Source organism: Equus asinus, chromosome 22, assembly GCF_041296235.1.
Source record: "Equus asinus isolate D_3611 breed Donkey chromosome 22, EquAss-T2T_v2, whole genome shotgun sequence".
NCBI lineage: Eukaryota > Metazoa > Chordata > Mammalia > Perissodactyla > Equidae > Equus > Equus asinus.
This window is the reverse complement of record NC_091811.1, coordinates 25,010,159-25,032,878: the sequence shown is the minus strand read 5'-3', so window position 1 is coordinate 25,032,878 and position 22,720 is coordinate 25,010,159. Positions and strand designations below refer to the sequence as shown.

Sequence of the window (22,720 nt, the reverse complement as noted above, 5' to 3'; positions counted from 1 at the left end):
GCTATATATTTTACCTGTCAGGACAGAGTGGCGACTTCCAAGCTCGTTATATGCAGAATCGGAAACCAGAAGTCCATGCCTGGGTATATACAAAGAGCTTTCTAGAATTACAGATTCCTGGGCCTCACCCCAGAACTACTCTGGAATCTCAGGGTGGGGACCCACGAATCTGCACATTTTCCAAATTTCCAAAAATTGTTCTGACACTCAGTCAGAACTGAGAACTGCTCTCCAATCAAGGAGAGGACTTTGAGGACTTTAAAATCAAGACAAATAATTCTAATGGAATACAGAAAGTGTTATGAGAGGGGTACAGTCTGACAAGCACAGAGAGGAGGGAACTGTTCTGTCTTGGGGAGAAAAACATTTTCAAAGGATGCGTGACTTTTCCCACTGATCTTGATGAGAGGCGGATCACTAGGCAATAAGAGATTGTCCAGGCAGAAGGAAGAGCATCCGTGAAGGCCTGGGGGATGAAGGTCCGTGAGGTGTTCAGGGAACCACAGCAGCTGCAGAATGGCTCCCCGCCTTGTCACCCCAATTAATTGGTACGATTTTTGAGGACAGAAAGAACAACTTGTCCTTCTAAGTGACTGGCGGCAAGAAGATATGCAATCAACCCCTCATTGATCTGTCAGATTACTTTAAGTTTTAGAAAACGTTTTTTAAAAAAAATTTTCATTCCTTTGCCGGAAGATTGGGAGAGAAATGGGATAGAGCCATAGCATTGCTGACCCTGGAATCTATTCCTCTCCCATCCTTCTCCATCTGTATCCTTACCCGCATCCGCACTCCACACTGTCTCACTGTGTTGCCGTGTTCCATGTGGAGGGGGGTACTTAATAATCCTTACTAATGATGCTAACTGGAAGGTGGAGACCACCAGGGCACAAAGAAGCTATACTCGTGGCTCGGAGGCCTTGACACTGCAGAGAGAAGAGCTTATAAAAGGGATGGAAACCCTACTCAAGGGAATGGGAACTTTTGTAGTAGTGGTGACCCTCTCATATTTTCTGTGTCTGCCGTAAAATCAAGCCCAATCCATTCACACCAGTTACCTAGGGAAGGGCAGTTAGATGGAAACGAAATCATCATTTACTTTTTAAAGAAACTTCTCTCTGCAAAGGCAAGTCCTTACTTCTCTGTGCTTAATCCCCTATCCCTATTGGCAAACTCTCCTGTTTAATCTCCCAGAACAGCTGGGCCAGGATTGCATTGTCAATTATTAAATGCCCAAGTTCCCCGCAGAGCGGCATTTAATCACGAGGCCCTCCAAAACAGAAGACAGAAGGGGAGGGTTGGGAGGGGAAAGAGGAGGGCAGGAAGGCAGTTTGCATTCTTTCAACACTAAACCAAAGGGATTTGCTGCGCAGATGGCATCCTGCGGTCCTCTGGGACAAACTGCAAGACGCTGACCATGGCCAAGGTAACCAGCTTCCCCCCTTATTGCTGAGAACATACATCCCATAGCTGTGTTGCACCTGATTCTTTTAAGAGATGTGCCTGTCTCATCAACTTGTTGTCCTTACTTGCCTATGTTAATTCCAAGTTTTTCTGTTAGCCTTTGTTGATAGAAGAATTACTGACATTTTGGCACCTATGCACTTCCTAATGATGTGAGCCGAGTGTCAGGGAAGCCTCACTTTGTCCCTTCTCTATAAAGAGCCACTTAGGGGAGCAGCTTGTCAGCATACGCAAAGATAGAACTTCTCTTATGGCTGCTACTTCTTCATGATCACCTTAAGGAAACCATTGCAAATTTAGATTTTTTCTTCCAATTCCAGAAGTATCTGGATCCTGAGAGAAAAGGCATATTTTTGGGCGGGGCAGTGGATAATGAAAGGCATGGCACTATATGTGTTGAAGGTAATTCTTGAGAAGGCTCTTGAATGGATTCTCATTCAATTATCAAGATAATTCTTGAATGAGGCTCCTTGAGTCTCTCCTTGGTGCACACTCCTCCAGGAAACAGCCTCATTGTGCTTCATTTCAAGCTCTTTTCCACCCTTTGTTTCTCAGATCACCTCTCCTTAAGTTGGTTGTCACCTTGATGCCACCACAAAGTGTTTGTACATGGTTTGGGGTTCATTATTCTTATTTCTGAAGAGTAACTTATGAACATGTGTAATTGGAAATGGATTGAGAGTAAAGTGAAAATCCGATGTGATGTGATGTGATGTGATGTGATGATGTGATGTGATGTGATGTGATGTGATAGCAGACAAATTTCCAAGCCATGTAAGATTGAAAATAAAATTATTGAACGTGTAGAATTACCTAAAGCCTTAGTTTAATCTTTATAATGATTAGTGAAGGTGTTTTACCTGAAGTCCATTCCCTATTCAGGCAATCGATGTAAAAATAATTAGAAAGGATAACTCAGAGTAACAGAACTATGAACTAATAACTAAAACCAGTAGGATTTTCAAGGTGAAAACATTCTTTTTTGGGGACAGGGGCAACAGAAGACTCCCATATCTGGCAATATAAGATCTTTCCTCCTTCCAGATGCTGTGGTTTTTCAGTCCTTAGCAAGGTCACCCAGAGTCTTGCACGGACTGACAATTCTTGGTGGAGTTAATTTCTTGAGTGCTTTAAAAAAAAGTCGTATTAGCAGATTGCTTTCCAGAAGCTGTTTTAGCATATGTTTTGTATATTGGTTTTTATATACATATGAACCTTGTATATTTCTTATTGCCATAAATAATCTGTGCTTTGTCTGTGGTATGCATGCTTTTCATCTCTGGAAATTCTGAAGAACAAACTGTTATATTTCTAAGATAAAGTTCTCTGTTAAATGTAGAAATGTTAAGCCGGAGATGATGAGAGAGGCAGATTTATGGGCCTGTCCCATTTAGCTGTGGCTTTATTTACATCTCTTAAGCTAAGCAGATTTAGGTCTGATTAATTCTGATATAAGAGATCCCCCGGAGAGCTCAAGATGGTTTACTTTAAGAAGCGTCTGTCAGCAACTAAGTATGGGCCTCTTTTCCGTTCAGCACGTATTAATATAACAGTATAAACTTCTCTATAACACACAGTGCAAGACCTGTCAGATTTCTTTATTTTTCTAAATCAAATTAAATCTGGCTCCAAGCCATCACTCATCAAAGTTGAAACATCTAATAGGAGTTATTTTTCAGCTCACGCTCCTTGTCTCTTAGGCTAAAAATGACAAGAAGGTCAGGGGCTCAAACCAGAGCCACATGGGCCACAAAGCTTTCTGTTGCCATACACTGTCCCCCCACTATGACAAGCACCACTGCGGTATCAAGCTGTGGAGATGTCCCTCCACATTCCTCTCCACCAGCCAAGAGCACCCTCCCCATGGCTCCATGGCCTCGACACTTGGTGTCCAGCCTCTGTGGGCACCATGCAGCCGCCTCCCATTTGAGATTCTAACATCTCAGTGGCAGTGGATGGAAGCTGGACCTGATCACCACCTCTCTCAGAACTCAGCCCATCTCCTCCCCAGGGATTTCAATAGCCCCACATCCCAGTTAGTCCCCTGCCCTCTTTTATCTTCAGGGCCCCAAAGCCTTCATCTGCACCACCCTCCCTGGGTGATCTAGTTTAACATTCGTTGATAGGACCTATCCCCCTTTACTGAAGGTGACATCAAAAACTCACATTGTTACACTAACAAATACCTCAGTCAGTCAGTGCTACTACCTTCCAATATAGACAAAACCATAAATAATCACCAGCAGGAGCATTTGGACTGCTCCTAATTCTTTTTCTCAGCCTGATGTATCTTAGCCTCGGTGGCTTCATCACATTCTGACTGAAGTTATTATCTGATGATAAGGATGAGCTTACTCAGATCATCCTCAGTAAGCATTTTAGTATAACAGGGTCCAGCTTAAATAAACATCATTGCTCTCATGCCTACTCCAGGCCACTCCTGAAGCCAAGCTTCCTCAGGCCTCCTGGGAGAAAACACCCAGCGGCTGGTCATGCCCGTCATATTGGAGGAAAGTGGCTTGAGCTTAGGGAGCCTCAGGGAAGGGTGTCCAGATGTCCCAGGAGACACTGAAATCAGGCTGTCCCCCTGTGTTTGTCTGTTACAGATGGAGCTCCCGAAGGGCTTCTCTGGCCAACGGACATTCCTATCTGCCATCCTCAACATGCTATCACTCAGCCTCTCCACAACATCCCTGCTCAGCAACTACTGGTTTGTGGGCATACAGAAGGTGCCCAAGCCCCTGTGCGGGAAAGGTCTGGCAGCCAGGTGCCTTGACCTGCCACTGCCCTTGGATGGAGGCAACACCAACGCATCATCCCAGGAGGTGGTGCAATACAGCTGGGAGGCTGGGGATGACCGCTTCTCCTTCCGTACCTTCCGCAGTGGCATGTGGCTATCCTGTGAGGAAATCGTGGAAGAACCAGGTAGCCGCCTCACTCCTGATTTATTTTTCCCCAAGGGATCTGATGCAGGCAAAGAACCAGAGGGGAGTACAGCCCTCCTGCACAGCCCACGGGGCCTCTCCCGAGGCTCAGAACCTCCCGCCTCTGCATCGTGTCCTTTCCCATAGGATTCCTCCTGCCTCTGCACTGCGTTCTTTTCCATAGGATTCCCTTTTAACAAGTTGAAAGTCTCCATGGCTTTTCACCTCCTGACTGTGTAGTAGACTCACTGGTTTAAAATAGCATTATCCTTAAAGGGGTTCATTTAGACTTTTCACCTTGGGAGAATTTCCATTCTAGTGAGCTAGCATTACTGTTAGAGACAAAACAAGGAGAGATGAATATGAGAGAAAAAGCCCTGTTTCCACCCAGCTGTGACCTTGAACTTCATTTCTACAGGCCTTGGGTTCTCATCTGTGAGATGAAAGGATCAGAGAGGATCACCCTTCTTCCCCCTCCCCCTCCCACAAAAAGGGTTTTCTCATTCAAAGTATTATTGTTACACTTTCAAAGGGAGGGGAACTGAAGCCCAGAGAGGGCGACTAGATCGGTGAGGACGTCTTCCAGGAGCTGAAGACAGACCCTCCCAGCTCTCCTGCACTGGGTCAGTGTGCCTTAGTTACCGTGCAGTCCTCAGGTTAGGAGCAACTGGACTGAGGACAACCCCTCCCTGCTCAAAGCCTTCAAAGGTCACCTGGTAGTAAGGGTTTTCTGCAGCCCAGAATCATGTACCATTTGTGATCTACTACTTCTGCCCATTTGGGCTTAGGGGAAAAGGAGGAAAAGGAATATAAATGCGTGTGTATTTAGATTCAGATTTAAGTTATTACTGTGCCACTTAGCATGGCTCCAACCCCAGTCCTGGAAACCATTTCCGAGCCATTCAGAGCAGTGGTGCGGGCAGCAGAAGGTATTGGTGATCACTAGGACCGTTACCGCCTCCCGACACGGGAACTGGAAGGCTTCCCTGTGTAGGCACACTCAGGACAACGGGATCTCCTTCGTTATCAGGAATTGAGGAGAGAGAAATTAATCTTGGATGACTCTTGCTGATGCCACTCATTCATCCACGCATTCTTTCCTGCTTTCAAAGACCCATTTATTGTCTGCCTGCTATATGCTGGGCAGGCACTGTGTCACAACAAACGGAGCCGCGCCAGGTATGGGATCGGGGAAAGTCTTCATCCCCGTTGTCCCAGGAAGTGCCTTCATGAAGTGGTACCTTGTCTGTGTTTCAGGGGAGAGGTGCCGAAGTTTCAATGAACTCACACCACCAACCGAGAGAGGTGAGAAGGGACTACTGGAATTTGCCACGTTGCAAGGCCTACGTCACGCCGCTCTCCGATTTGGAGGGAAGCGGTTGATGGAGAAGGCTTTCCTCCCCCACCCTCCCTTGGGGCTTGTGGCAAGTATGTGGGCTTGATAACAAATTTCACTGTTGACTTGGGCCTCTCTGGATCTAAACTGTACTGTGATCTCCTGCTTTTCTCTTCTGAGCCCCACAGGGTGACACTAACTCCCTCTAGAGCTGACTTTCATTCATACGCAGGGATGCAAAAAAGGAACAGCAGGGACAAATACAGTTCACAAACAGAAAACCACCGACAGCTCTAACCTCCTCTTGTTGCCAAGGAACCATGTTGAAAGCTTAGTTTTTCCTTTTTTTTCTCCAATAATTTTTTTTTTTTTGTAAAATAGAAGAGAGGGAGGGAGAGAGGGAGAAAGGAAACAACACTGATTGTTCCAAAGTTAAATAAGGAAAAAGAGAAACAAAAATGATAAATAGCAAAGTTACATCCCTGCCAGATTTTATGACAATTGGATGATTTCTTCTCAAGTCTCCCTAAGAGTATTTATAGTCCACTGAGGTTACTTGATGATATATTGGATACTGAGCAGAGTGGGAGCTGTGGGGTGAGAAGAAAGAAGCCCAAATTAAGGAATGCCCCCAGCCGCTTTCAGCTCTGTCTCATTCTCCCCTTCTCTGGCTCAGAAGGCTTTTCACTTCTCACAGCCGTCATTTGTTCCCCGTTTGTTAACTGTCAGGGTGCGGGTTCTTCTTCCTCTGGTTTCTGACAGAGATCCTATGGTTATCACTGGGAGCCCAGTTCACCTACATTGGACTTGAATTCATCAGCTTCCTCCTCCTACTAACGGACTTGCTGTTCACAAGGAACCCTGGCTGCGGCCTCAAGCTGAGCGCCTTTGCGGCCATCTCCTCTGTCCTGTCAGGTGAGCACCTTCGAGCTGTAGAGAGTGGCTTTCCTCCGCTGCCTTTGAAGCCCAAGCTGGATGGCTTGAGCCTCTGTCCCCAGGGGAGGAAGGAGAAGCCGAGAGGCAGTAAAACGAATGGAGGTAGAAGTACATTATAGCATCTTTAATTTTAAATTGAAGTAACATGGAAAATTTTATATTAGATCATATATATATATATATATATTTTGCAAAGTACACTATGTACTTTGCAAAAAATTTATCTCTAGGTTCCTTTTATTTGCAAGTTTTCTCCCTAGGTAAAATACAGTTTTACTTGTCAGTTATGACACACCCACAACTTTTCAACACACTGTTGGATAAAGTATGATACATATGAAAGATCAAGAATAAGGCTCACACCGTGGGTACACGTGGGAAGAAGTCAGAGGGAGCAGCAGCAACCCTGGGTGCAGCATTGACTCAGGAACTTGCTCCATCGCTCTAAACCTGGAGTCTGGGGGACCCTATTGCAAAGCTCTGGAGTCAAGGAGAAGCCCCCACTGCAGATTTGTCTCCCTGGGAATGGTGGCATATGGGTCATGAGACGCCTCAACGCAGCCTGTACCTGAGGCAAAATGAGGAGGTTGCTCCAAAATCATCCTCCCTGTCAATGGCAATGCCAGCCTCTCTCTAAGGGCACTGCCTTCCTATTCCCTCCTTAGGTCTTCTGGGAATGGTGGCCCATATGATGTATTCACAAGTATTCCAGGCAACTGCCAACTTGGGTCCAGAAGACTGGAGGCCACACTCTTGGAATTATGGCTGGGCCTTCTAGTAAGTGCTTGCCATCTCCTGAACCTTTTCGCCCCTTCCCCAGCCAATCTTCATTAGATCTGGTTCTCTCTAGATGCTGGCTCTGTGTTCTTCTGCCTTCTCTTCACCCCTCATCTCAGGAGTCTGTCAGTCAGTCAGCGGGCTGGGCCATCAGGCCACAACCACTCTTTCCCCACCTTCTGAGGAGGTGCAGAGAGGATGCCTCTGGCTTGTTTTGTGAGGATGTTGTCTCCAGTTTTTCTGCTGATACAGCTGTAGCAACTGCTTCTCCACCTGCTATGTAGTTGGAGTTGCCCTCGGGAAACAAGACTGATTTGGTTTGGCTTAAAATGATGCTCTCTATTTTATAGATTTTATGGTTCAAGGTATTGGAGGACAGAGAAATGGAGAATTAGCCTTGAAATTTGGACTGACCTCTATTCCCTGTGAATGTCTTACTCTTCTCCTGTAACAAAGAGTAACTTCCGCCTACTTCCATTCTCATTCCACTGAAATAAGAAATAAACTTAGAAATAAAACCTCCCCTACCAGTCATTCTCTAACCCTTCAAGAACTAAGGGACCAGTTATTTTATATTTTCTCTTAAAAAGACAGAAGCGACAACCATGACAAAACAAACACATTCAAGATAGACACGCCCTTTAAGAGTTCCTCACCTGCTCCCTTGAGGGCCCCACTCCCTCCACCGCATAGGTGCCAACTTGGACTTATATTAACTGCCTGGGATAAGTGCTAAGTACTTTGACGTGCAGAAAAGACAGTGCTGGGCTGGAGTCTCCATGCTAACAGAGGCAATACACGGCAGTTTTGAGACCCCATCCCCTTTTCTCATGGTATAATATGCGCTGTTTTATTCAGGGGCCTTTGATCTCCTCCACCAGCCACTGTATCAGTTGAGCTCATTTTCCAGACTCATCATTTCTCACCTTTTATCTATCTTCAGGCCCTTCTTGGCATTGCAACTGCAACGCTCAGACCATAAAACTCTCCTCAGAAGTCTCCTCAGCCTGCGCCTACGTAGTCTGTCAGAGGCAGCAGATAGGAACACGCAGTACCAGCCTGTGGCCTGGCTTTAACCATCACTCGGCCTCATGAAATCCCTCACTAACCTCACACCACTTCCTGTTTCCTGGGCTTCCCAGAATCATGGGGAGATTTAGGGCTTTGACTTTCCAAGTTTTTAGGAATGTGTTTGTTTTCTTGATTGAATCCATCCAGTGTCTCTTTAATCTCCGGCTTCTCTTCCATCCATTATAAACTCCCTGAAGCCAAGAACCACATTGTTTTTCATTTTTGTTTTTGTTTTTTTTGAGGAAGATTAGCCCTGAGCTAACTGCTGCCAATCCTCCTCTTTTCGCTGAGGAAGACTAGCCCTGAGCTAACATCCGTGCCCATCTTCCTCTACTTTATATGTGGGACGCCTACCACAGCATGGCGTGCCAAGTGGTACCATGTCCGCACCCAGGATCCGAACTGGCGAACCCAGGCCGCCAAAGCGGAATGTGCGCACTTAACCGCTGTGCCACCGGGCTGGCCCCCCACATTGTTTTCATAATAGGCGAATTCTACTTGGACAACCTATACCTTCATATTTGTAGTAAATGTTTCCTGAACGACTCTCGGGCTCAGCTTTGTGGACCCTAAGACTGCTAACCCTAAAACAAAGATGGAAGAGGGATTTTCACTCCTTGCACCTGAGCAAAGGAGAATAACCTTGAAGAGGGGGGAGGGAGATGATAGTACACTGGGCTGTGTCCCCTGTTCACGGCTGAGCTACAGGTCTGTGGAATCTTGGGGATTACACTGGGCAACTGCAGCTTGGGAAACAGTGGTCCAAAGAATTGTGTGCACGCACACCAGGGATCAAAGAGCACACAGCACTGATAATTAATCAATTCAGTGAAAACAAATCCGTTAAACTCCTAGTCTGACTAACACTACACGAGTCACTCTCTTTTACTCTGAAACGTTCCAAATGGAACCTGAGTCAGACCAAACTAAGTCCTCTTGTCCACAGTTCTTTACCTGCAACGTGGTAGACAAGAGCACACTCAAGTCCTAAATCCGTAAGAGAATCAGCCTAGTTTACTAGTCAGAAGGGATCGTGGTATTCTTCTTTCAAACCTGTGAGAAAGTCAGATTCTTACGGCGCGTTTTGTGTGTGTGCATTTGTCCTCAGCATGGCCTGGCTTTCCTTCACCTGCTGCATGGCATCGGCTGTCACCACCTTCAACACATACACCAGGCTGGTGCTGGAGTTCAAGTGCAAGCACAGTAAGAGCTTCCAAGGAAACCTGAGCGCCCTCCCACATCACCACCAGTGTTGCCTTCAGCAACTGTCAAGTGCGGCCCACCCGGGGGGGCCTTTGACCGGCTACCACCAGTATCACAATCAGCCCATCCGCTCTGTCTCTGAAGGCGTTGACTTCTACTCAGAGCTACACAACAAGGGATTTCGACAAGGGACCAGCCAGGAACTAAAAGAAGAGGTGCCTGGGTCATCTGTAGAGGAAGAACAGTGTTAGGAGTAAGTGTGTTTGGAGAGCAGGCTGAGCCCAACCTTACGTGTGTGTTATCAACATGTGCTTAAGCCGAAGTCTGTTTCTTGAGCATGGTGTTTAGAGGCTAAGAACAAGGGTATCTTACGGTAAAGGGGTGTGTGCCTGGCACCATTGTTCCCCCACGGCTGTGTCATTTCGCCATCCCCCATATCTCACACGTTCAAAATCCTCTCCCTCCTTTACGGATTGCTTGTTGTGAGCCGGGTTCTGGGATAAGCAATGGAGATAAAAAGAGGAGTAAAATACAGTCTCTGCCCTTCAGGGGCTTCTCAGTCTGGTCACCTGTCTGGGATCGGGAGGAATGGAGGTGGGCAAATCAACGGTAGTTGACTGTGGTTCAGCTTTCCATGGTGTACCTGAATTTTCCTGGAAGTCACAGAATGAAAGATGAAGGCACTACCAGTAGGAGCTTTGACACGGAGGACAGATGTCCTCCACACTGCCTGTTAGTGTCCTGCATCCACACAGTAGGTACCTGATGCAAGCTTAATTAAATATGATCCTAGAAGCCACTAGGAGGCTACTGTACATAAGATGGCCCCTAGAGCACGCAGGGACAGGTCCACGTCCAGAAATGGCCCACCGAGGCTACTCAGACGGGACTGGGGTTTCCCGGTGGAGAACCATACCGGAGACTCCCCAGGGAACAAGGCTGCATCACGCACTCCTTTCTGGGTCCCCACCTTCTCATCCATCCACTCGCCCTTTCTCTGTTCCATAAGGGAAAACAAGCCATCCCAGATGACTAAGAAGAATGAGAATGGCACAAGCATGTTCCTGTGTGTAGTATTTATTTGTTCTGTAACAATTCACATTTTAAATAGTGCTTCCTGACAATATACCAGCAGGCTCTTCTTTAATATGGGCAGTAAGGACAGCAATTCACATTCAAGGGGGTTGGTATCCCCATACCACACTAGAAGGGTGAGGAGAGACCATCTGGGGGAGGGGGCAGATGCTGTCTGGGGCAGAGGAGTTTCTAAGGGGAGGAGAGAGGAGAGAGGCGAGGAGGAAGACCCTTGCATTTGCAGAAGCCGTGACTATTTCTAAGTAGTGGTCATATTGGCTTTGCTGGCAACCCATGTTGGGAGTGGGAAGAAAGGAGCGCTTCCTACCTCAGACATCTGGTTGAGCGGTTGCCTGAGAAGGGAAGGAAGTTTAGGGACACTTTTGACAAGAGACCGCAGCACCCACACCAGTCAGACGAAGCTTCCGCAATCCCCAGCCACCACTTACACCCTCTGTACTGCCTGCAAGAGGGCGAAGAAACCTAGAACATGTACCGTGTCTAGCAAGGAGCGACTCAAATTTACCATAGTCAAAACAATCTATGTTGTTTAGTTTGCAAACGCACCATGAAGAATTCAGGGACACTATGCTTTTCTAGCTGCTTCTTAGGTATTCTGGGACTCAGCATAAACACAGTCTTCTGCCCAAAACAATCCCCCGAAACCAGGCATTGTTTTACTGTGCATTTTATTCCTGCCGAAAGTAACTGGCTTCCCAGAAAGCCTCAACGTGGCAGAGAACCAGCTTTAAGCCTAGATGGCTCAGCCCAGGCCGCAGCACCAGCAGCCACATTTCACGTATTCACTCAACTACAAATTAGTCCTTAGAATTCTCTACTAGAGCAAACTAGATCCTAGGCTCTTCTGCCCAGGGAGCTTCAAATCTAGAAGTGAAACTGGAACCATGCCCACACTCGGGCATCCTCTAATTGTCCCCCCAAGTTTACAATGAGCTGGACCCACACATGCCTTCCAAGGTGTTGAAACCAAATTTGTTTTCAGGGGCTTAAGGCGGGGGTGCCCAGAAACCTGGAAGGCCCACCTGCAGGCCAGGCAACAGGCTTGCGAGGAGCTATTGCTGCCAACCTTTCACTATGTGGTGATGCCTTCCAGTGGGCAATTCAACTATAGCCCTTTCAATTTGGGATCCCTAATTTTCTGTAATCTTGAAATTTCCTGGATTCCTTTACTTAACACAAGCTAAAAAGATACAGGCTCAAGTAAAGAGAGAACCTGAGTTGCACTCAGAGATGACATATCAAAATTATTCAAGAAGAAAAGCAGTTCTCCACCGGCTAACGTGGGATTTTCTGCTACAATGACTTGGAAGTTTAGGAGAGAACTTAATAGAAGTAACATATTTATACAGAAGAAGTAAGCATTGGAGATCATTCTAAAGAACTCAACCAATTATAAAGGTTATAGTAGTTACAGAGGAATTTTCTCAAAATACAATGCTTCAAAGGCTCTACCAGGAAAGAGCTGTGCAGGGCAAAATGGCTGCATACTGGACTTAAGGAGCAAGAGTAAAATCCAGAAACAGCTCTGCTCTCATGCAAGCAAAGCAAAAATATCCCTGAATAAAAGAGAGCAAAATGAGAGGCTTAGGTAAGGAGGACGCCCCATAGGAGAAGACGCTAAGAAAGCAGAGCAGAGACGAAGCAGGATACGGACAGCTGCCTCAACAGTTCTGACTCCCAGTTCTCCAAGTTGAGGAGGGCACACACATAAGCACTTCTGAAGTTACTGCAGTAAAAAGGCAGAACAATCAAAACACATGATAACATACAACCTTGTCACAGGTGGGTCATATAAATTATATTTCTCTTGCTCCTCCCCTTCTGATAGGAATATCTATGGTCACTAAATACATAGAGATGGAAGGTGTGAAAAGACAGGATGCATAAGACAAGAGAGATGAAGACGCTGGGAGGGCGAACTTGGCCCCCACTATCAGTCTCTCTCACTGCTGCTCTGGTTGGCAAGAAGCCAAGGGACAGGTGGGCAGAGGATAAGGAGAGAAATGACGGGTGGCCCTCAAAATCCAAGGAAGGCCATCTGGAAGAATCAAGATGACCAAACAAAGCAGATATATTTCAGAAGGACAAGAAACTGGGTCCCTGGAGCTTAGGACATATCTAGAAAATATTTCTCATCAAGACACTAAAAAATACACACACATGGCATATTGCAAAACAAAATGTTCCAGTGAACTCCACTGGAATTTCCCAGCAAGAGTTTATAAATTAGACACAAAAAAATAAAACCCTTATAAGATTCACATTTCCAAACTATCCATACAGAGTGCTTAGGGGGTGTTAATGCAGGGATTGAAAAGGCAGGTAAGACATCCCCGCCAAGGGGATCGTGCCGTCATCAAGTCCAGCATGCCTTCCAAAGTGCTGTGCAACCATCACGCAGAGGTGGCGAGGTGAGGTTGAAGAAGTCTTCTCTCCAAAGAACAGATTTTACACAGGAGAGAGACAGTACCATTCTGTTCACTTCTGAGACTGAGGATCCCATCAGACTAGAGCTAGGGGGAAAAGGAGCAAGTATCAGTGACTTCAGTGTTCTTCATGGTAGACACATGGAGGAAACCTAAAGGTCAGAATATTCCTTTATTTTCTTGTCCTTTATCTAGCCCCAACAGTTTGTAAGTGTCCCTCCAGAAAGATCCAGAGACTTATCTTTTTCCACGATAATCTCTTGAACTAGACCCTAGTGTTTAGGGGGCAGGGAGGGTTAGCATTCTGAGCAAGATAATTCTTTGTAAGACGTAACTGCCACAAGCCCTGCATGACGTTAGCATCACTAGCGCCTACCCAGAAAATCCAGTGCATCCACCCTCCTCAGTCACTGGGACAATAAAAACCATGACCCCACATTTCCAAATGTCCGCTAGCAAGTAGGTACCAAGGGAAATGCTACCATTTCTTAATGGTCATGAAGCACCCTTAGAAAACAGCGCTGGTCTCAAACAACTGGTTCTTGATACCCAGCTACTCGAGAAGGCTCCACTCTCCCTAATTTCTATAGAGCAAAGCTGGAGTTGGTAGTACTTGTCCTAAACCCTCAACAGTGACCCAATATTTCTTTCAGAAGCTATTCACCTGGTAGGGGGAATCAACAAACTTTATCCTAGAGAAGAATCTTCGCAGCTCCCCACGGCCAATTTTGGGAGTGGACTCCTTTAGCTGGACCACTTGGCCCTCCATCATTGCCCACCGTAGACTAAGCTTGCTGACCACCAGGGGTGCTGGGTGGCCTTCGGAACTTGGTCCTGTTGTCCTGGTAACATAAAAGGCATCTTTCCAGAGGTCGTTAATTCCAACTGAGGAAGGACAAAAAAAAAGAGCAATTAAGGACAGAAAACTTCCAGTAACAGGAGAGGGATCTGGTTCAGCAATTAAATTCATTCATTAACTCATTCACTAATTCATTAAGAAGTTTAGTGAGCACCAAATGAATGCAAGGCACTGAGCTAGACAGTGGTGCATAGTGGTGAACGAATGGATGCTGACGAAGCAGCACATCCTTCTCGGTCTTTCTAACTTTCCTTCTTGAAGCCACTTCTAAGAAAGCCCTAAATCAAGAAATGAGAGGATATGCCAACTATGGTAACAATTCAGTAGAAAAGTGAGCACGAAAAACTAGAAATTCTAAGAATTCCTAAACTGTCACTACATGGTCACATAAGCTATTGACCTAGCCAATGTTTATTTTGCCTCATCTTTAAAATAAATGTTGCAATAAAAATGGTCTCAATTCTTAATTACCATTATTTAATGTTCACCAAGTAATATGTTATGCTAATATTGAAAAATAGCTCATCTAGATCCAATCACAGGATTCTGCAAGGTGATACCTCCCCCACCCCGGCCCCCACCACACACAAAGCCAGTGGACAGGTGTGCTTGCAAATTCCAGATGAGCAATTCTTCCCAACGTATCCCAATAAATTAGTCATGAGCACTAGCTTCAATTTCAGGGCAAATGAGTTTGTAAGGAAAGAGCAAGTCTTTGAATGGCAAGAGGATATGGAAAGAAGAAAAGAAAAGTGGCCAGTCTCGTCTTCCCCCTCCCCCTCTTCCCCCAGCAGGAAGAGCCAATTCCCTTAGGCCAGCCTGAGGCAAGGGGTCCCTGAGGAGGAGACCCCCCCAGACACCTTCGGAAAAGCAGGTGGCAGTGGCTGAGTTTCCAGGACTCTGGTTTCCTGAATCAAGGATTCCTAATATCCTAATTTTATTATATGATCTTATTTAGATACATACATAAAGTAGAAGAATACTTCCAAAATGTTAACGCTGGTGAGGAGTGGTCAGACTATGGGCGATTTCTCTTTTTTCAATTTTTCTTCTGGCTCCAATTCCTATGCATGTTTGCTTTTTCTAGTCCAGAGAGTCTCCACTGACCCTAACCAATGCCTTGAGAAAACATCCCACCTCCATCATACACCTTGCAGTAAATTCCAAGTCCTAAGCTCCCATAGCGTGAAGAAACTAGTCTTTTTGTATTCCCAGCCCCGGTGCAGTGCCTGGCATACAACTGATGCTCAATAAATGTCTGCTGAATGAGAGGCTGCCTGAATCATTGCCACCTTAGAACGCTTAAGGAACGAGATGGCACTGTCCCCTCAGCTTTTTGCATATTCAGAGGTATGGGTCCTCACCTGTGAGCCTGGCGCTCCTCCCAGAGGGAGCACCACGGCAATGGCCCCAGGGACCAGGGACACCAGGGAAAATGCTGGAGAGTGGCTCACACACACTTCCCACTGTCGTTTGAAAGCAAACATCCTTCCCTTGGTAGGACAATGGTATCCTCACACACAGCCGGCCATCCTCTCCCCTCATTTGTGTGCACAGACCCCCACCGTCACTGGGACGTACCCTCTGAAGCTGTCACTGTGCCCGTGGCATTGGCCAGATCCAGAAGAATGGAGGGGAATGCTGGATGCAGGAGATAAAGGTGGTGAAGGCTGGGTGGCTCAGTTCCTTGGACATCCTGACAATGAGAAGCAAAAAGGAAGGGCAGAGGTAACTCTACACGCCCACATAGATGGTCCTCTGATGAAAAGGGCAGAGGGGACAGTGGCGATCACCCACTCCTCTCAGACGCTACGACCCATGTGTTTGAGGGAAACTCCCATATACAAGAGACATATTTCAAAGAGCTCAAAATGCTGACTAATCACTAACTTCTTCAAACCACTGTAGCTAGAAAACGCTTTCTCTCTTATAAGAAAAAAAAAAAAAAGGGAAGAGAAAAAATGTGCATGTCCTAGGAGAGAAATTTGATGTAGAGAGCTCCCAGTCTTCTGCCTAGGGCGTACTAGAACACTGGTTCATCCTCTGCAGTAGAGGGGGCTTTGTAAGGAAAAAGTCTATGGAGGAAAACACAGCCAAAGACACCTCCTCTCACTGGATATTAAAGCCAGTTGCAAGTATCAAGCGAAAAATTACGAAAACCTTATCAGTTCCTAAAATAAACAGAACATTAACTAGACAGAAGCAAGTCATTAATTATAAAACAAAAAATTCCAAGGCCTGAGTGTCAGTCTCCAACATCCCTACAGGAGACGAAATGCACACTGGAACTTTATCAGCATGACTTCTGTGCAAGGGTGATACCTGGCACACGTGTGCGGCTGTACAGTTAAAGCACAGAAATAGCATATACGGGTTAGTAAACGACAGCTCTACTGAGCTCCCGAACACCTCCCCTTCCCTGGGATCATCCTGGGCCTCCCCTACTGAAGGGAATGGAATCCCAAGAGATGAATATCACCCCTGCTTCCTTCTATGTCCTTAGCATGGGAAGAAGTTCACTAAGGGAGGCGAGACATGGGCAGGAAGCTTGTAGCCGCACCCCTACCACATGCCCACAAAGCAGAAGACGGCTTTGTCCACACGCCCTGAGGACCCCAGGCATGACGGGACAGATCTCTGGCTCAGCTAACATGACAAGAAAATAGCCACATTCCTTCCTCAATGCCTGCAGGATGAAGCCCAAATCCCTCTGCATGGAAACCAAGGTCTTACACCATTTAGCCCAAATCTGCCCTTTCCAGCCTTCTCCAGCCTAAAATTATTCACGTGCCATCCCATGCTTCAAAAATGTCTGACTATTACCTAACACATGCTTCTCTTTGCTGTCTCTAACCTCTGCCAATCTTATTTCCCCCTTACACTGTCTAACCATCCTCTCTAGCCCATTTCCACACATTAAAACACTTCTCGTCCCTGGGTCCCCAACTTGAATGCCACCTCTTTCATGAAAAGCTCCCTAATTGCCCTAGACAAAATTAATCTCCTCCTCCTTTTGTGCCTCCATCTAAACTTCCCATCTGTAGCCCTGTCAGAGCACCCGTAACAGGCCTTTGTTCAGTGGCTATTTATAGATGCTTACTTTTAAGAGTCATCTGGTCCCATCCCCTCATTTTATTAAATGAGGAGACCAGAAAGCTAAAATGTTAGGTCAACTGCCCATGGTCACATGTGAGGGCATGGCAGAGTGAGGACTACAATCTAGATTTTGAGTAAATCTGATCCTCAAAGGGAGGGAATATATTAGCATTTTCATTAATGGATAAAGAGCACAAGGCTCAGGAAAGGGAAGCGACCTGTCCCAGAGCGCACAGTTGATGAATTCAGGGTTCTTCTCCTTCGGGCTGCCCCCATCATGTGGGGGCCATCTGTCTTCTCCTCCAGAGGGCCAGCACTGTTTCCAGGTCATCCGTAGGGCCCTACAGAGAACACGGAGCCTGGCACACAGCAGGTGCTGCTCAACATGTATTTAATTGAACTAAATCAGGGTGGGTCTAACTGAAAACTCCCAGGTATCTATTATGGCTGGCACCCTGCCTCACCAACCCCGTTACAATACTGCAGGACAGCATGTAAGACTTTCTAAAATCTGCCTTCTGTGTGTTTGACCCTCTCTCCCCGAATTTCCTCGGGTGAACTTTGAACTTCAGTGTAGTCAGTGTCCTTCTCCAACTGCTCTGCCGTTCCTGCCCCCACACCCATTTCTGCAGTCTCAGCTGATTCACCTCAAAGCCCAGAGTCTCGCTCCATGAAGCTTTCCCTGCCCACTCCAGGCCAGTCCTAATTATTTCTCTTCAACAACCACAGCACGTGTGAACTATCTGTAAATGTGGACCTAGGGTCTTGAGAGGGCTTTTTATCCTCTATCCAGCCCCCAGCATCAGCAACCGGGAGCCAGATACTGTTGCCAGCTTGCAGTCGCCTGGCTGAAAGGCAAAGGCAGGAAGCACAGCTCAGGATGACAGAGGTTCCTGTTTGGCCCGCTGTTTTGTTCTACCCATGACAACTCAGGAGCGTGGCTGGTCCAACAATACCTCCAGACCGAGCCAGCCCTGCGGAGCGGCTGCCATCTGCAAAGCGACAAAAGGACCCTCCCAGGCTCACTCACTGAATTGGGAGGTGCGGCTGACAGCGCTTCAGCCCAGAAGAGGAAGACAGACTTCTGGTCTGAGGTAACTGCTGAGGTGGTTGGTGTTTCTCTTATGTGACACGGAGCACTGTAACTCCATGTGATGGAGCCGGAGTCCCCATCCACCACCACCATCTGCAAGAGAGAAGACAGTGAGTAGAGCCCATCCTCAGAAAGGCAGCAGGCCGAGACAACACAGCACAGAACAAAACCCCACAGACATGCAAATGATACGTACGTTGACAGGTTGAGCTTCCTAGAGGTGAACAAATTGGGTGTCCAAGAGCACTAAATACCAACGAGGGCCCAGGACCCAATTCTCTGCGGCCCTCACTCCCAATCTGTAGAGTTTACAGGACTGTAGAATTCTCAAGTGGGAATAAATCATCTAGTCGACCGCTCATTTTACGGATGAGAAAATGGAGGCTCAGGGACAGGAAGTGACTTAGACTGCTCTGTGTCTATGACAGTCCTCGGACAGAGAGAGCCGCCCCTCAGAAGCTGTGGTGCTGAAGCCAGTTGCCAACAGCGCCTCATTCCTGCTCCTTCACGCTGACAACTGCAGCAACCACTCAGGGAACGGTGACTAAGCGAATACTCTGTCCTATGCCCCGTGCTAAAAGCTTTATGTGTTTGACTCTACTGATGTCATGACAGATCCAGCTCAGCCCGCGGGTAGTCTCAAACTTAAAAGCATAGTTGAAACAGGCAAAAAAATAAATTAGGAGAAAATTCACTCCTTGGGTGCATCTCTCAAAGGATAATTAAGGGGACTGAATTCATAACCCTTTGCAGCACTTATATCTCCTTCTTATCCCAAATACCTCGCAGTTCTAGAGCCTCTCATTTGCCAAAATCAAGGAGCTCCCCTGTCTACCTCCAGCCGCAGTGTCTTTACAGCTTCTCTCCTCAGTGTCTCTGTTCTGCGCTAAGTGGCAGGACTGCACCTCTTCCGACCATCATGTCCCTATTCTTCCACTCTCTCGGGTCCCACCCTTCTCTGTCCACACTCAGACTCTGCCTCACAAAAGGCCTTGGAACCACCTGGAGAGAAAAACTCCTCTGACCAAGCAGAGGGGGAAAACAGGCTGGCAGTTCAGGATTCCCTTTGGTAGGTAGTCTTGGGAAGAAAAGAAGTCTAGAGACACTGCGCTAAATAGTTTTATCCAGTCACACACATTATTTCATTTCACTGCCACAATAACCCTATGATGGTAGGCAGTATTACTACTCCTGTTTTATAGATACAGAAACTGCAGCTAGGAGAGATTACGAAACTTGACCAAGGTCACCGAGAAGTAGTGGAGCCAGGATTAAAACCCAGGTCTGAACCCTCAGCATCTCAGCTCTTAACCAACCTGTATACTCTACCCTTCTCCCTTAATCCTGCTAGGAATGCCAATGAACATTTCCAACTCTAGCTGAATTTTCTTTGAAATGGAATCAGACATTGCTTTTGTCCTGGATGGCTCTGCTGGAAGACTCTCCCTGCAGTGAGCTTGTGTCACCGGCTCTGTCCTCTGCTCGTGAACAATAACCCTGCTGCCTCCAGTCCCTCATCCAAATCCTGCAGCCTTTCGGGGCCCTCCACCAGCTGAGCTCATTCGGATCTCTCCGGCGGGAATGCCTGTCAGCCCATCCTTGTCTGTCTATCCAGCAAACCTCTTCTCTGCTCTCACGATTCTGCACAACTAACCCCAACCAACACAAAGCACCTCTTGACTCCCGTCACTCTCTCGGCTCCCTGCATCCCTGCGGCACTGTGTGAACCTCCATTACAGCACTTACCACGATGGGGTAGAGCTGCGTGTGTACAGGAACCCCAACGGCTACGAGCTACACAAGACAGTGGTCTTGTCTTCGTTAGCATTGTGTCCCCAAAGACATCATCTGTGCATCGAGCACACAGCTTGGCACACATCAGAGGTGATGATTAAGTGTTTGTTGGATTCGCTCTCAGGGAACAGTGTGCAATATATAAACACATATTTTACAGTGAAGACTAACCAAAAAGCTCGGTCAATCATAAAAAACAAATTTTAAAAACTCTAATTCTGCCTGTAACGTTAAAGGAATGAAAATTGTCTATCTTTGCAACCTCACGTAAGATCAGAAAGACCTATTCAGGGTCCTTGGAACACTCTGTGTCTGGGCCCCTGATCTTGGTGTTCCTGACCTGGCAGGCCTTCCCACCCACCCCTCCTCACAGAAATACAACTCGTCTTTCCCTGCTTCCCTAACTCCTCCATAACAACCCAGCCGCCCCAGAATCCCACCTTCCCTGAATCTAGGAATATATGTATTGAAGCATTAAACTGATTTACACCTGCCTTTCCCCACCAAGAGTCTTCAGAAGGCTCCTACTGCCCAATTGTAAGTTAAGCATCCAGAAGAAGGAACTCCTGCACAGGAAGGAGGTTAGGTAGAAAAGCTTCCAATGCTATAGATTTTAACACTGAATTGTGAGTTTTCATTTTCTCCACTAAGCCAGACTTTGAGTTCTTTGAAGGAAGGGACCATAGTTTAGGTTCTTTTCATTTCTCACAATGCCTAGTGCAAGGCTGGATACAAGGTATATACTCTATATATGTTTTGATTGATTTGAGTCCCAAAGTTTTACCTTTCTCATCCCAACTCCATCCTCGATCTGCAGAAGGAAGTCTAACGTCTCATCGTCAGTGAAATACCCAGGAGTAGGCTGGCTACAGATCAGAACAAAGAAGGCAGTGAACAGTGAAGAAGAAAAATAGGAAAACAAGGACCTCCTTCCCCCGCTCCTCCAGCATTGGCCGCAGATATCAAACAAGGACTCTGGGCAACTTTTAAACGTGAGAAAGTGGATCAAAACAGCAAACGTGAGGAGGAGCACACTGCGAACCTGCGCAGGCCTTGAAGGCTCACTGTCCAGTACGGTGTAAGATTCTGCCCCCGAAGCAGGACGAGGCCTTGTCCGGTGGTAATCAGGAGGTTGCTGCAGTTGGCGTCCGGTGCCTTCACCATCTGGAGTAGCTCAACACCGTCACTGAATTAAACAAGACCCCAACAGTTAGTCTCCGGCTTGGACAGGATTCTTGACCCACTTATTTTGGCTTTTTCTTTCAATGTACATGTTTGTATAATTCACCTCCCACCACTATCTTATCCAGTGGGGCACTCTGTCATTCCAGATGAATCTCATTTTCTTGACCTTTAGAAACCAAGATCCCTAGAACATTCAAGCAGGTTCTAAAGCAGCTCACAGGAGAAGTGCCACAGAGCCACATCTCTCACGCTGGATCCTCTGGGGAAGATACCAGAGCCAAGCAGAGTGGCAGGGAATGCAGATGGAGATCTGCACAGGAGCTTGAAACTGTCATTAAGCTTGGACAGCAACTCTTGGTAGACACCTCCTCAAATTATTTCTTTCTCTGTACACCTGGGACCACTCTATTTAACATCTATCAGATTCACTGAAATAATATGAGATTGCCTAAGAAAATGCTAGAAAATAATTGGAAACTTCTGGTAGAAAAGAATGAAGACAATTATTACCCAGGCCTAGAGTTAAATGCATAAAATCCACCTCATATGACAAACTGCATGCTTTTAGTTAAGAAATAAACAAGAATAAAAAATAAGATTTCATGGATGCCATCCTTGCTTCTGCCAAAATGATTCTTCAACTAAGAGAAAAATACAGCAGAAGAGTAGGGCAGACACTTCCGTACAGTTTTATAAACAGTTGTTTTTTAAAAATCTCTCTCTCTCTACCTGAAAGTTCCCCAGCTTCACCCTACCCCACCCTGACTCGGAACCCTAGACAAATACCCTTCCTTGTGCAAAGTGATCACACATCATGGTCACCAACACATAGATCTCAACACATTATGTTACCAAGAGAAGAAAATTCCTCACTCATGTTAACCAGATCGGAAGATGGCATATTAAGGCGAACACTGTTTTCCCCAAACCTCTGCCCACACATTCAGCAGCCCAACCAAACTCAGAGATGCCACAGCACCTGACATCTCAGGAGCTCTCACTGTGACGAGGTCAGACGTGTACCCTACCTGTAAATGTCAATGAGCTCAGACAGGTTGATGGCTCTTCGCTTCTCCCACTCTGGCTCTTCTATCTGCAGAGAAGGCGGTGAGCTGTCTCGATTTTGGGCCTGAACAAAAATGTCCCTCAGGGCGACAGCCTGGATATTTCCTAGCACCACAGGAAGAACCAACACCAAGAAGTGGAATTTAATAGAACTCTCCCAGGGTGAGGATCTGAGTGAGAGACACAGAGCCTGATCAGATGCCTCTAATACAGCCCACCCAGACTGGTCCAACATGGAGCGAACAGGGAAGTGATTAAGCAGATGCTGGACAAAGAGTCTTCTCTTTGGAGAAGGCAGCTGGTAAAGCAATAGGTGGGGGAGAATGAGAGGCCCCTGCAATAGGAGGTGATGAGAGACCTGATGTCAGCAATTCCTGAGCCTTCACACTGTCTCAC

General features: G+C 46.6%; 2 protein-coding genes across 3 annotated transcripts in view; one reads left to right on the top strand and one right to left on the bottom strand.

Annotated features, from left to right (window-relative positions):
- Positions 1 to 1,287: 1,287 nt before the first annotated feature.
- On the top strand, positions 1,288 to 10,837 carry GSG1 (germ cell associated 1). The gene is made up of 6 exons (XM_070495240.1): positions 1,288 to 1,426; positions 4,071 to 4,389; positions 5,646 to 5,816; positions 6,487 to 6,639; positions 7,326 to 7,437; positions 9,617 to 10,837. The coding sequence occupies exons 1-6, from the start codon at positions 1,418 to 1,420 to the stop codon at positions 9,960 to 9,962; spliced, it is 1,110 nt and encodes a 369-aa protein (XP_070351341.1). The 5' UTR covers positions 1,288 to 1,417; the 3' UTR covers positions 9,963 to 10,837.
- FAM234B (family with sequence similarity 234 member B) overlaps positions 10,775 to 22,720 on the bottom strand; it is a 33,457-nt gene continuing 21,511 nt past the window's right edge. The window contains exons 7-13 of one of the 2 annotated variants that reach the window (XM_014834212.3): positions 22,288 to 22,429; positions 21,117 to 21,260; positions 20,859 to 20,940; positions 18,218 to 18,373; positions 15,673 to 15,787; positions 13,897 to 14,117; positions 10,775 to 13,319 (exon numbers count right to left, since the gene is read on the bottom strand). In XM_014834212.3, coding sequence (XP_014689698.3) covers positions 13,314 to 13,319; positions 13,897 to 14,117; positions 15,673 to 15,787; positions 18,218 to 18,373; positions 20,859 to 20,940; positions 21,117 to 21,260; positions 22,288 to 22,429 — 866 coding nt within the window. In that variant the 3' untranslated portion in view covers positions 10,775 to 13,313. Of the gene's footprint in view, positions 13,320 to 13,384; positions 14,118 to 15,672; positions 15,788 to 18,217; positions 18,374 to 20,858; positions 20,941 to 21,116; positions 21,261 to 22,287; positions 22,430 to 22,720 lie in introns of those variants that run through there. The other variant, XM_070495239.1, reaches the window with a different exon arrangement.

Coding starts and splice junctions, on each gene's coding strand:
- GSG1 (XM_070495240.1), top strand. Junction 6,640..7,325: donor CATCTCCTCTGTCCTGTCAG/GTGAGCACCTTC, acceptor TTCCCTCCTTAG/GTCTTCTGGGAATGGTGGCC. Junction 7,438..9,616: donor AATTATGGCTGGGCCTTCTA/GTAAGTGCTTGC, acceptor ATTTGTCCTCAG/CATGGCCTGGCTTTCCTTCA.